The following is a 12,355-nucleotide window of genomic DNA, read 5'->3' on the forward strand; positions in this document are numbered from 1 at the left end:
GAGCCGATGAAAATATTTCAAATTGTATATGAAAACACCACACTGTACCCCACAATTAAAAATGTGGAAAACTCATAAAAAAGTATACATTTCAAACATTCTACCATTTATTTTAGTGATTATTGATTTAGATATTCTGATATAGGTGGTCTTTTATTTATGAGACCACCGCAATCATAGAGGAGAGATGGAAAAAATGAACTTGTACGTTTGGTAAGTCATTAGAGGAAAGAAGTTGTGAAAGGCAGGGATGTGTAATGCATCCTCTCACTGAGAAAAAGTCTGGGAATACACTTAGTCCCCACCCCGCCCAAAAAATGTGTATGTACTAAATGTTACATTTTGATATAAAGCCTGAAAATTCACTCTGTAAAGATTCACATGGAATAACAAGCATTCACATTTGAAAATACATATAAATACATATAAGATATCAAGAGGCATGTTAGTTAAGTCAATTAAATTGTTTTGATTTCAGTTCTTAAGTTGCCTGGAAGTGGGATTTTATCTGAAACTAGGTGCCCTTGTGTGGTGCTGAACAAGAGGGATAACAGAAGGAAAACTTGAGACGTGAGCAGAGATTGAGAAACCGATAAGAAAGAAGAAGAAATGGAGGTAGATGAAGTGGATAAAGTTTAAAGACAAACTATTTCATGTTAAAATTTTGCATAGTGTTGAATCACACATCTCTGGCCAAAAAAAAATACAGGACATATTTCCTCCCTTGTCTTAGATGATGCAAGTCCTAAAACTCAAGCTACTGAGAACAAAGTCTTATTTAAAAGATAAAAATTTGAGCATTTAGCAGTTACTGTTTTGATTACTTTCCAGTGATTCTGGAAGTCTGAAATGTCAGTAATGAGCTCATTTTTCTAGAAAACTAATTTGAATCCCAAGACCTTAAGAGGTACATGTTATATGAATCCTTATATGTCTTAGTTTTCATGTTAAATAGATAAATGTTACGATTAGCATTTATTTTCCTATGACAGTTAGATGATATTTTCATCTGAGTGTTCTGAATGTTGACCCCATTCTATGAGGTCTAAAAATATTTTATTCCCCTTCAACATAAAGATGTATATGCATGAATGTGTGTGTACAGATAAATGTATATATAAAAGTACACATATGCATTTTCCAAACTGCTTTAATTATAATGATTTTCTCTTTTACTCCAAAACCGTACTCTGTTCTAATGTATGTAGTTACACAGCTACCAATACAAAATTAAATATGAATACTATATGATTTTGCCCAATGTTACTTATAGCATGAAAAATATGTCAGGAATCAACAATATCAATAATATTCTACTCACCTAACACTACTCATAGCTCTGTTCTGCATTAGCTATATCAATTAATATCTCTGAACACTAAATTAATGAAGTATAATGATGATGTTGATAATATTATTGGATGCTATTTTCTTTGTGGCTAGGTTCTCTTTCTCTTCTAAGATTATACACACATCCGTATGTACACAAATTTGATATTTTTAACAGTCCCATGAGCTAAATTATTATAATCCTCATTTTACAGATTAGGAAACTGAATCAGAGAGAAGGTAAGTAAATGGTGAACTGGGAATTAAATTCAGGCTATCTGATTTCAGAGTCAACCCTCTTAACTACTTCATTAGAATTTAGAAAATTTAGATCCTTTCCCTCTTTACACAATGTTGAATTATTTTTGCACACTCATTATAAGGACACTCATGTGCACACACATGTATGTGTGTACCCCTTAGCCAAATTGATGAACTCTTTATAATTTAAAGTGTATCCAATAGTATTACATAGGTTAAGAGAAATGTAGTCTAATTTCAATAAAATTACCAAGGAAATGTTTTTCTTACCATTTTTAAGATGTTTTGGCCTATCATGTTCGCAGACCATTTCTTCTTCTTCAGAAATAGCAATATCCACTGTACTGCATTCAGATGAGCTAGATGGTTTTATTTTCTAAAAAGCAAAGTCCCACCCCAAAAATTGTGATTAAAGTTTGATTTACTCCCTATAGCTAAAAGTTAGTTCATTTTCAGAAGTAAGAATAATTTTATACAGAAAAATGTTATCACATTTAAAAGACTTGTGGTTGATTTAGTAACTGATATTAAAATGCAACCAATGCATCCACGTTGGTGTAAGTTGAACTTTAAAAAAATATTTTAGAACAATTAAAGTAAATAATTTTTAATTAAAAATTAACATTTACTTAATATCACTTTGCTTCTAACAGAAACATAGGCTACCTTCAGTTTACAAGAGGATTGGGGTTCTAAAGTTTTCTTGAAGCTACTTACAAGGTTCCCATATGTGTATGCTACTTCAAATAAATCAGTAGCATCAAAACAAATACTTTCCTGATGCTATGCTACTTCAAATAAATCAGTAGCATCAAAATAAATACTTTCTTGATGCTATTCTACTTCAAATAAATCAGTAGCATCAAAACAAATACTTTCTGGATGTTAAAGATGGGTAAATATCTATGCTCTCAGTTTTGATTATAAAATCCAGTCGAAACACTCTTGTGTATGTCATCATAGGAGGGGACTGATAGGAGCTTATCATGAAGGGAGATGAGGAAAAGGCACAATGAATAGGAACAAAACCCGCCTGGGAAGGTGGCACAAACCCCAGGGAAAGAGCCTAGAGGAAGACTCACTTTCTTTCCCACTCTGCTCTTGGTTAAAGTTCAAGGCTGTCTAGGACAAGGTGGTCATTGCTTTGCACAGGTAATAATGCAAATTATATGCTTTGCCTTTACTTAAAATTATTTTCTTGCAATACTTTATTTAAAAACCAGTATATAATAAATTAACCTTTAAAATCATTCAGTTCTTAAAGTTAATAGTACATAAATAACATTTTCTAATTAAAGCAAGTCAAGATAAGCACATTTAAGCATTTGGAATATAGCCAGTACTATTAAAGAAAAATGTGTTGGTAAAGTAGAAAGCAATAAAAACAGGTAATTATAAATATTGTGTCTACCTCTTGGTCTTAAGCAAAATAAGTGTCAGGGAAATAAAATGTTTTGTTTACTTTAGTACTTATGGCATCGACTGTCAGTAAGTCATTATTAATTCTCAATTTAAAAAATCCAGCAGAATCTTACTCTTAAATAAACAGATCTTCTTATTATTTCAGTTTACTTTACATTTATAAAATTTAATTCTAATGAAATAAAGGCTATTAACAATGCATTTATTTGAGAGTAAACAATAAACAAGCAAATGAAGTATAATTACAATATTTTAATTATTGGAACCCAATAATTAAAGTTACAAACTTTACATGTATGGTTTTAAGAGTTTTTTAAACCTCTTGAAAAATAGCACAAACTATTTTGATGTGATTTTTCCAAAAAATCTCATGAATAGGAATCACTCTAATTTTACAAGTAAATAAATTAAGGTTCAAAATTACAACTCATTTATTTTGGTAGAAGATTATTCAGCATGATAAAGTAACCACGATGGATTACTGCATTATAAAAACACATAAAGCATGATATAAAGTTTAATATTTTTTATAATATATGTAATCATATTTATAATTTTGAAAGACTGTAAGTGCAAATAACAAAGAAACGATTATTGTATCTGTGAATTATCAGATCATATGTGGTTTTTATATATTTTTTTTTGCTTTTGGTAGATCAACATTCTAAGAACTCACAGGCTACAAATCTTGAAAGTGGCTCACTAATTAAATTAAATGTATAACTAACTGCATAAGTAAATGAATAAATCTTTTGTGAGTAATTAACCAACCAAGACCAAATGATTATACTGCACAAATGACAATTTCTAAAATGTGAACATGTATAGTTATTTCAAGTAACCTCTTTCTTACATACTTTCATTCTTCAGCCTTTCTGAAGGGATAGGCAAAGGGTATCTGGGGATCCTCCAACATGATTTGCTATGGTAAACAGCAATTTCACCCAGAAATGTACGGTAGTCAGGGTCTTCAGTGAAGGGAGAGAAGTGTTCTGGGGAGGAAGTTTTCCCTCTTTTTGAGTAATGGTATTAATTAAAGGTAAATGAACTGGTTATGTAGAGGGAAAATGTGTCTGTAACTAAAACTATGACACATTCAGTAGATGCTAGAAGGACCTTGAATAACTGAAACTGAACTCCCGTTAACAGACCAATTTGCAAAGTTATTTCAGAGAGTGTCAGTCAAATCAGAAGAGGTCAGGAAATAAGATGGTCAGAAATGTCAGAGATCTGCTGGGTTCCAAGAATGGGTTTTTTATTATTATTATTTTAGTCCAACCTAATTATATAATGCTATAATATATGTTGTGGAAATGAACTAATAGAATTTTAAAAAGCAAGAAAAAGGGCAGCGCCTGTGGCTCAAAGGAGTAGGGCGCCAGCCCCATATACGGGAGGTGGCGGATTCAAACCTGGCCCCAGCCAAAAACTGCAAGAAAAAAAAAAAAGCAAGCAAAACTGTTCCCTCAATATGCTTTCTGTAACCCCCAACTGCCTGCTTATTAATTACAAAATTTTACAATTACATTACCTAATGTTCCCTAAGCGCTCACTATATACTAGACATTGTTCTATGTCCTATTAAACTATTTTTCTTAATTTTTATATTCTCCCTAAGGTGTAAGTATAATTTTCTCTTCATTTGCAAATGACAAAACTGAAGCTTAGAACGTTTAAGTAATTTGACCAAAAGCATAAAGTCAGGAGCTAGGATTGAATGGGCGAGCTGCCAGTGGCACCACAGCACTGTGGCACTTCCTTCCCACCAATACCACACGTCAGCAAGCACTCAGGACATCAGAACATCTTACCTCTTTGCTGCCTCCATCACCTGACTTGCTCTGAATCTCTTTATTATCCACATTCTCTATATCCGATTCTCCCGAAGCAATCGGCACAGTTTCTGAGACACTAGGACTGGGGAGAGGTGATTGACTCTCATTTTCCGTCACCGTGGTTTTCTCTGTGCCACTGTGTTTCTCCTTATCCGTGAGGAAATCTTGGGTGTTGCTCAGTTCAGAAAGGGCATGGTCCAGCCTCTCCTTCGGAATATTTTGTTTTTTGCACAATATTTTAAGAAACACGTGGCTTATTCCTGTTTGGATTCTTGTCAGGGCGAGCTGGAGATTCTTTGTTTCATCGTTCTTTTCTGTTGTTACAGCGTTGTGCGATCTAAATGAGCTCACCAAGGCCAGAAAGAGGTAAAGTATCTAAACGAGAAAGTAAAACGAGGCCAAATGCAGCTCATTCTGTTTTCTTTTGAACAAAAAATATTTGCAATAGCTGAACTGAAAACACTTAATGTCTGCTCACTTAGTATTTTTGCAAAAATCCAGTCAGTATATTGTCATGAACCGCAGTTACTGTGTCACACACTAGATCTCTTACGCAACTGTAATTACAGATTCTTTGATCAACATTCCCCCTATCCCTGCTCCCCATTAACCACTCCAGCTTTTAGTAACCACCACTCTGCTCTCTACTTCTAGAGAGTGGATATTAAGTGTTTTCACCACAAAAATTATAATTATCTAAAAGTAAAGTGTTAATTAGCCATATTTAATCATTCCATAATCTATGTATACTTTAAAACCCTATGTTGTACACCATACATACAATTTTATAGTCAATCTAAAAAATAAATAATTTCTTTAAAAAGCTGACCTGAGCTATGAAACTGAACAAATTAACTAAAATAGCAGTCAGTTCTTACTCAACTACGACGTGTCAGGTGTTGTACCAGGGGTTTGTATACCCAGAATGCACCCTAAATGCACAACATCCTATGTAATATGATTTGTTTCTCTTTTATACATAAAAATGCAAACGTAATAGACATCAAATATCAAAGATCACACAGATTAGACTCAAATCTGCCTTATTCCACAACTTATTTTCTCACTGAGCCGCTGTCTCAGCATGAGAAAATGAATTGTCACTTCAGGCAAGAAATGTGGGTTTTTTGTTTGTTTATTTATTTTGTTTTGTTTGTTTTTTGAGACAGAATCTCACTCTTTCACCCTGTGTAGAGTGCCATGAAATCTTGATAGCTCATAGCAATCTCAATCCCTTGGGTTCAAGCGATCCTCTTGTCCCAGTGCCCTGAGTAGATGAGACTACAGGTGTGCACCACAATTTCTGGTTAGTTTTCTTCAATTTTTAGTAGAGACAGGGCCTCACTCTTGTTCAGGCTGGTCTTGAACTACTGAGCTCAAGCAATGCACCTGTTTCCACAAGTGAGACAAGTAATATGATGGCCAACCATTTGGAAATGGAAGTTCATGTAACTTCATTTTATTCTGAATTTCTCCTGAATAGTGTCTTGAAGTTTCAAGTCACTATGAATTAGAAAAATAGAATGGGCGGTGCCTGTGGCTCAAAGAGTAGGGCGCCGGGTGCCATATGCCGGAGGTGGTGTGTTCAACCCAGCCCTGGCCCAAAACTGCAAAAAAAAAAAAAAAAAAGGAATAGAATTCAAAAGCAAAGACAAAGAAACATTGAGATGTTATATTACTTATAATTTAAATTTATTTTAATATATCTATTTTCCTCAACATTTCTGCTCCTTTGCTTTTGAACTCTGTGTTTGTTGTTGCTTTTCTCAACAGCCCCGGCCATTCCTTTTGGAAACAGAAATGTACGTTTAATTTGAGCAAATTACTCCTATCCCATTATTAGTCACATGATTGGGTTTGGTCTGATGCCATCTCCAGTTCTAAGGGAGAGCTATAAATGGCTTACCATACTAAATGTATTCCACACCCCAGGCAATAGAAATTAGTTCAAAAATGGGCATGCGACTCAGACCTAATGAAAAGTTTGCTGTGGCCTCTAGGAAAGAAAATCTGCCTTCTGCTGGACCTGATGTGATACAAAAATGTGAAGCTTGAGACTGAAGCAGACATCTTGATAAAACAAGGGATACCAGCCAGAAAGGAATATAAAGAATCTAGACATTCTAAAGAATCTTTCCTTTAATAATCTCCTTTGAACATCTGTGCCATGCCATAGCTGAAGCAAGATCTCTTTCTCCCCCTCATATTTTGAGCCATGTATACTGATTTATATGATCATTTTTTTCAGCAAGTTAGAACAATATTTTACATCACTGGGAGTTGAAAGTGTACTAGTAATAGAGACAAAGACGGGATATGGAAGTATTTTTACATGTTTGATACATATTCTAGGCTTTGTGATATAGAGAAGAGTTATAGCCCCTTCCCTCAAGGAGCTTACAGTTTACAAGCTTACAGCTTACGAGGAGCTTCCTTACAATAAAGAAGACAGACAAGTACATTAACAATGCCAAATGATAAGTGTATGTCAAGGATATCCCCAAGGTGAAACAGAAGCAATGAGGAAGGCACAGATGAGACTGAGTCTAACCTGCAGGAATTTTTTAAGTCTTTGGGAAATGTACTTGATCATTATGACATGTGAATAAAATACAAATGCTAGTCTTTCACTTCCAGTAAGGCCTTTTCTTTTATAAGCCATATCATCTCTTAGAAGCAGTGAAAGCTTATTTAATTCATGTAACACCACTTCAATCATTGGGAAATTTAAAAGTGAATGCTTTCTCCCTTAGCTAATGCATAACACTTTTATAAACCGGTGAATTTCAATCTTTGCTGAACAATTAAATCAACTGAGGATTAAAAAACAAAACCTGATGATCAGACCATGTCTTCATATCAGTAAAATCACATTCTCTGGGAACTGATCCAACACATCAGCGTACTTTTATTACTTCCTCAGGTAACTCCAGTGCACAGGCAAATTTACATTTAAGTGCTTCTTAAAATTTAATGTGCACACAAATTGCCCAAGACTTGGTGAAACTGTGGAGTTTTCTTCCACAGGCCTGAGAAGGGATCATAGAGTCGGCATTTCTAACCACCTCCCACATGATGTCAATGGTACATCAAGTAGCAAGGTTATAAACTAGTACTACCCATTAGAAATATCACGCGAATTGCATATACAATTTTAAATTAACAGAAACTACGTAAAAAACCATGAATAAAGGCATGTGATGTCAATGCATTTTATTTAACTAAACATATAACTTTAGTCTCCCTTCTCATTATGTTCCAAGACCCACAGAGGATGCCTGAAACTTGCTAGCCCAGCCAGCTACCAAATGACTAACAGGCAGGTAACATAAAGAGCGTGGATATGGTTGGACAAAGAGATGATTCATGTCTAGAGCAGGAAAGAATAGGATGGAGGAGGATTTCCCCATGTCACTCAAAATAGCAGGCAATTTAAAACTATAAATTGTTTATTTCTGGAATTTTCCTTTGGATGTTTTTGGACCACAGTTGAGCATGGTTAACTGAAACTGCAGCAAATGAAACAGATAAGGGAGGACTATTGTATTAACATTTTAAAATGCACCCGATTATAAACATTATTAATGAAATAATTTACATTCAATTCAGGTAAAACTTTAAACCCAGTGTATATTTTACTTTCATAGTACATTTCAATTTGAACCAGTTATATTTTAGCAGCTAATAGCTACACGTGGCTTCTGGTCACCAAATTGGGTAGATCATGGGATCCTATCAATTCACACCATGAAAATATCAGAATATCTTATACCAGTTATGAAAGAAAATGTGAAAGCATCGACTACTTACCAGTAAGTTTCCAATTAAAATGACCATCATATAAAAAGAAATACACCAAGGTCGGCCAGCGACCTCCATGCAGTCCCATAAGGTCTCTATCCACTCTCCACAGAGCATGCGGAACACATTCAGGAAGGAGTGGAAGAAGTCATACATATGCCAGCGTGGGGCCTGACAGTCTTTGTCTATGTGACAGACACCTTCTCTGTAACTCTGACCAAACAGCTTCATGCCAAGTACAGCAGAAAAGAAGATGAACGTGAACAACAGCAGAACCAGGTCTTCCAGGGCCGCCACTGAGTTGGTAAGAGTCAGCATCAGATTCTCAAAAGTTGGCCAATATTTCCCCAACTTGAAAATTCGCAACTAATAGAACAATATGAAAAACAAGAATGAGAAACCTGGTCATTATTTATTATGATGTGAATTTTAAAAATTTTATCAGTATCATATGTCCTTTGAGGTTTTAACCATTATTAATATGAATCTCTTAATATTCACTTTACATACAACTCACTGCATCTCACATAATCTATGATTTTGTAAATTAAATCTAAACCTATCCTTTTCAATTGATGTATATGGCAATTCCCATTCAATATTAGGCTATTATAATTACTCTAGTTTTATGTGTTAATATTTAGTAAGCCAGTGCCCATTCTTTTTTTTTTGGTTCTAAAATGCATTGGATACTTTTTCTACATTTTGACACACAGATGATGTTGAAAATCTGTCAGGATCTACTGAATTCTACTGAAGGTCCTATTATTTATTTTCCCTTAAAATAACACATCAAAGACCAAACAACATTTTAGGTTCAGTCTAAATATTCCCTTTCTTTTCACGAGACTTTTATTTCTATTTACGCAGCATAAAATTACTTTAACATTTTTGGTCACTGTGTCACGGTAAAGTTACAGCTCATGCTTCATCTTTGCATGTTCTATGTCTTCCTGAATTTTTCTAGTGGGTAATTTGCTTCCTGGACTCAAGAGAAAAGCTTTACATTTATCCATGTAAAATTTGATCACCTTAAAGTCAGCCCAATATTAGCATTTAAGATATTTTAATACTATCTTTTGGTGTATCTCTTACATTTGCCAATCTTGTTTCATCCATAATTTGATGACCATATTCTGTATATATTTCTCTTATTCATTGGAAAAGTTTTTGAATAAGGATCTAAGACCAGGTTCTGAAGAAACTTCTCTCTAGGAAGTAATTATTAAGATAAGATAAAAATCTATTTAATTGGGTGGCGCCTGTGGCTCAAAGGAGTAGGGCGCTGGCGCCATATACTGGGGGTGGTGGGTTCAAACCTGGCCCTGGTCAAAAACTGCAAAAAAAAATGTAATTAATTGTTCTTAATTCCTGTGACATCTCTTCAACCTGTCACCAGAATGTGACAATACATTACTTATCAAATATTTAACATTCCCATAAATGCCATTCTAATTACATTATTGGCCTGACTTTCTGAATCTCACCATCACCCTACTTTGTAGACATATTCTGGTTCTGACCTAATAATTTTTATCATAATATTTTGCTGGTCTGACTGGTCTTTCCTACCCTACAATTAGAAATACGTACTGATGCAGTTACTTAGTCACATACTAGCATTTCACTTCTGGGACTTTTCATTTTCTTGCTTTCAAACTTAGTTCAAAACTGACCCTGGTTCCTAGAACTATAGCTCCAATTTGCAGCACATATGGGCGTATTTCCTTTAATGATGTGTTCAGATAACAGCATTGGAGACCACTTACTCTTTCTCAGGGCACTAACCTCTTTACATGTGAATTAGTTCATTTAATACTTCCAAAATCCCAATGAAATAGCTATTACTATCCCTCTTTTTATGTTTGATAAAACAGACAAACTCTGATAAAATAAAAATTAATTCTGGGATTCTACTTACCATCCTGAATAATCGAAAATAATAGATTCCTTGAATATTTGCTAGGTAAAGTTCTGTTAGGCCAAGGAACACAATTACACTGTCAAAAATATTCCAACCTACTTGAAAGTACTCATATGGATGCATGGCGATTATTTTTAAAATCATTTCTGCTGTAAATATTCCGATAAAAACCTAAATAAAAATAAAAATATGGATGAGAATAGAATTTCAATAGCTGTATCAGTATCTTCATACACAAACCGTAACTCACACAGTGGTAATTCACAGTTTCTCTGTCAAGCTATGGTTAGTTTTAGAGTCTGCATTACAAGGACGGACTCATATAACCCATATCTAATACTGAATATAAACTCTTTGATTATTTTGATAAAAACCATCCTCGAAGAAAATAAAACAATAGTTGAGAATGGAAATCTTTCCATACCTATGGAAATTGACTTTTAAAAACAATACTGGCATAAATAACAAAATCAATGTTTCGTTACCAAGCAAATGTATAAATTGAAAGTGGTATTGGTTTGCTATTTGTATTAGTACTAGGCACTAAGCAACTAAACAACAAAAATCATAAAAACGAAGAAACTTAAACAATATGCATTTGCTTCAATGTGACTTATTTTTAAATTCACAGAAATCTGCACTGTATGTGAAAGGGGACAGGTGAATATCAAAAATAAGTGGCCAATATGATAGGCTCCAATCTAAGGCAAAGATAGACCTTGGTTAGAACAGACAAGGCCACGGGCTGTTGTAGTCTGGATTTCAGAATTCAGGTGTCAGTGAAACATTCATATGTATCTGTCATTTCACATCTACCCTACTCTGATCAATGAGGTAATGGTGCCAAGAGACTGTGCATTTGGGAAGGTAATTAATTTCAGTAAATAATTTCCACTCGACTGCCAAGCAACTGGCTGAGAATCTGAAAGTTAAATGGCAGAATTTTAAATTCTAGGTGTCCAACTATTCAGTGTTAGGAATATTTACAAAGCATAGGGCACAGAGCATGAATGCGATACTTTATCTAATCATAAAACATGCTGTAACCTATCAGAATCATAAAGCAATGGTGATAAGGAGAAATAAAGAAATGTTGAAACTGCAAATGAAGAAAAGATATAGCCAGAGTCTTACCAGGTTTCCAATGCTGAGAAGACTGTTGATTTCTTCACTCATTGGATAATGTTCCAAGGCCAAAAAACATACATTTAAAATTATGCATAAAGCAAGGACAAGATCAGTAAACGGGTACATTATAATCCTGTGAACAAACTCTTTCAATTTTAACCAACAAGGAGAACAGTCCCATATCAGGAAAAGTTTTGCAATCCTATACCAACACAATGGGCATTTCTTCTTGGATTTTTTAAGTTCTGAAATGAAAGAATAGAAAAGTCAGAGAGAAAAGTTAGAAGTATGAAAATAAGGCAAAGTGTGTATTAGAAGCAAAATGTAGGTGCGTCCCTCAAGAAAACAAATATTGAATATTATGGATAACATTATTATTTATAATTTATAGATTTAACATGCTTTACAAAATAATGTCTCAATATTTTCATAATAAAGATTCTTAGTTATATGTAAAAAAAATGTAGAAATGAGAAGGGACCTTGTGATATACTCCAATCTGTATTTTTAGTCACAAAGTTATATTTTAATATGTTTTACTGTTAAGGGAAATTTCCTGGTACTTTTTGGCCACCCTTTCTAATGTTTCAAATGTTATGTCTGAAATTTGTCTGCATTGTTCATCTCAATATTCTCTCCTTATTGCTTAAGTTTG

At 34.1% G+C, this 12,355-nt stretch overlaps 1 protein-coding gene across 1 annotated transcript in view; it reads right to left on the reverse strand.

Annotated features, from left to right (window-relative positions):
- SCN7A (sodium voltage-gated channel alpha subunit 7) overlaps positions 1-12,355 on the reverse strand; it is a 74,463-nt gene that overhangs the window by 15,650 nt on the left and 46,458 nt on the right. Inside the window, exons 11-15 of the mRNA XM_023516362.1 lie at positions 11,707-11,945; positions 10,570-10,743; positions 8,658-9,014; positions 4,824-5,222; positions 1,861-1,966 (exon numbers count right to left, since the gene is read on the reverse strand). Coding sequence (XP_023372130.1) covers positions 1,861-1,966; positions 4,824-5,222; positions 8,658-9,014; positions 10,570-10,743; positions 11,707-11,945 — 1,275 coding nt within the window. The remainder of the gene's footprint in view (positions 1-1,860; positions 1,967-4,823; positions 5,223-8,657; positions 9,015-10,569; positions 10,744-11,706; positions 11,946-12,355) is intronic.

The sequence above is a fragment of the Otolemur garnettii genome, unplaced genomic scaffold, assembly GCF_000181295.1.
Source record: "Otolemur garnettii isolate 467f Iridium unplaced genomic scaffold, OtoGar3 scaffold00090, whole genome shotgun sequence".
NCBI lineage: Eukaryota > Metazoa > Chordata > Mammalia > Primates > Galagidae > Otolemur > Otolemur garnettii.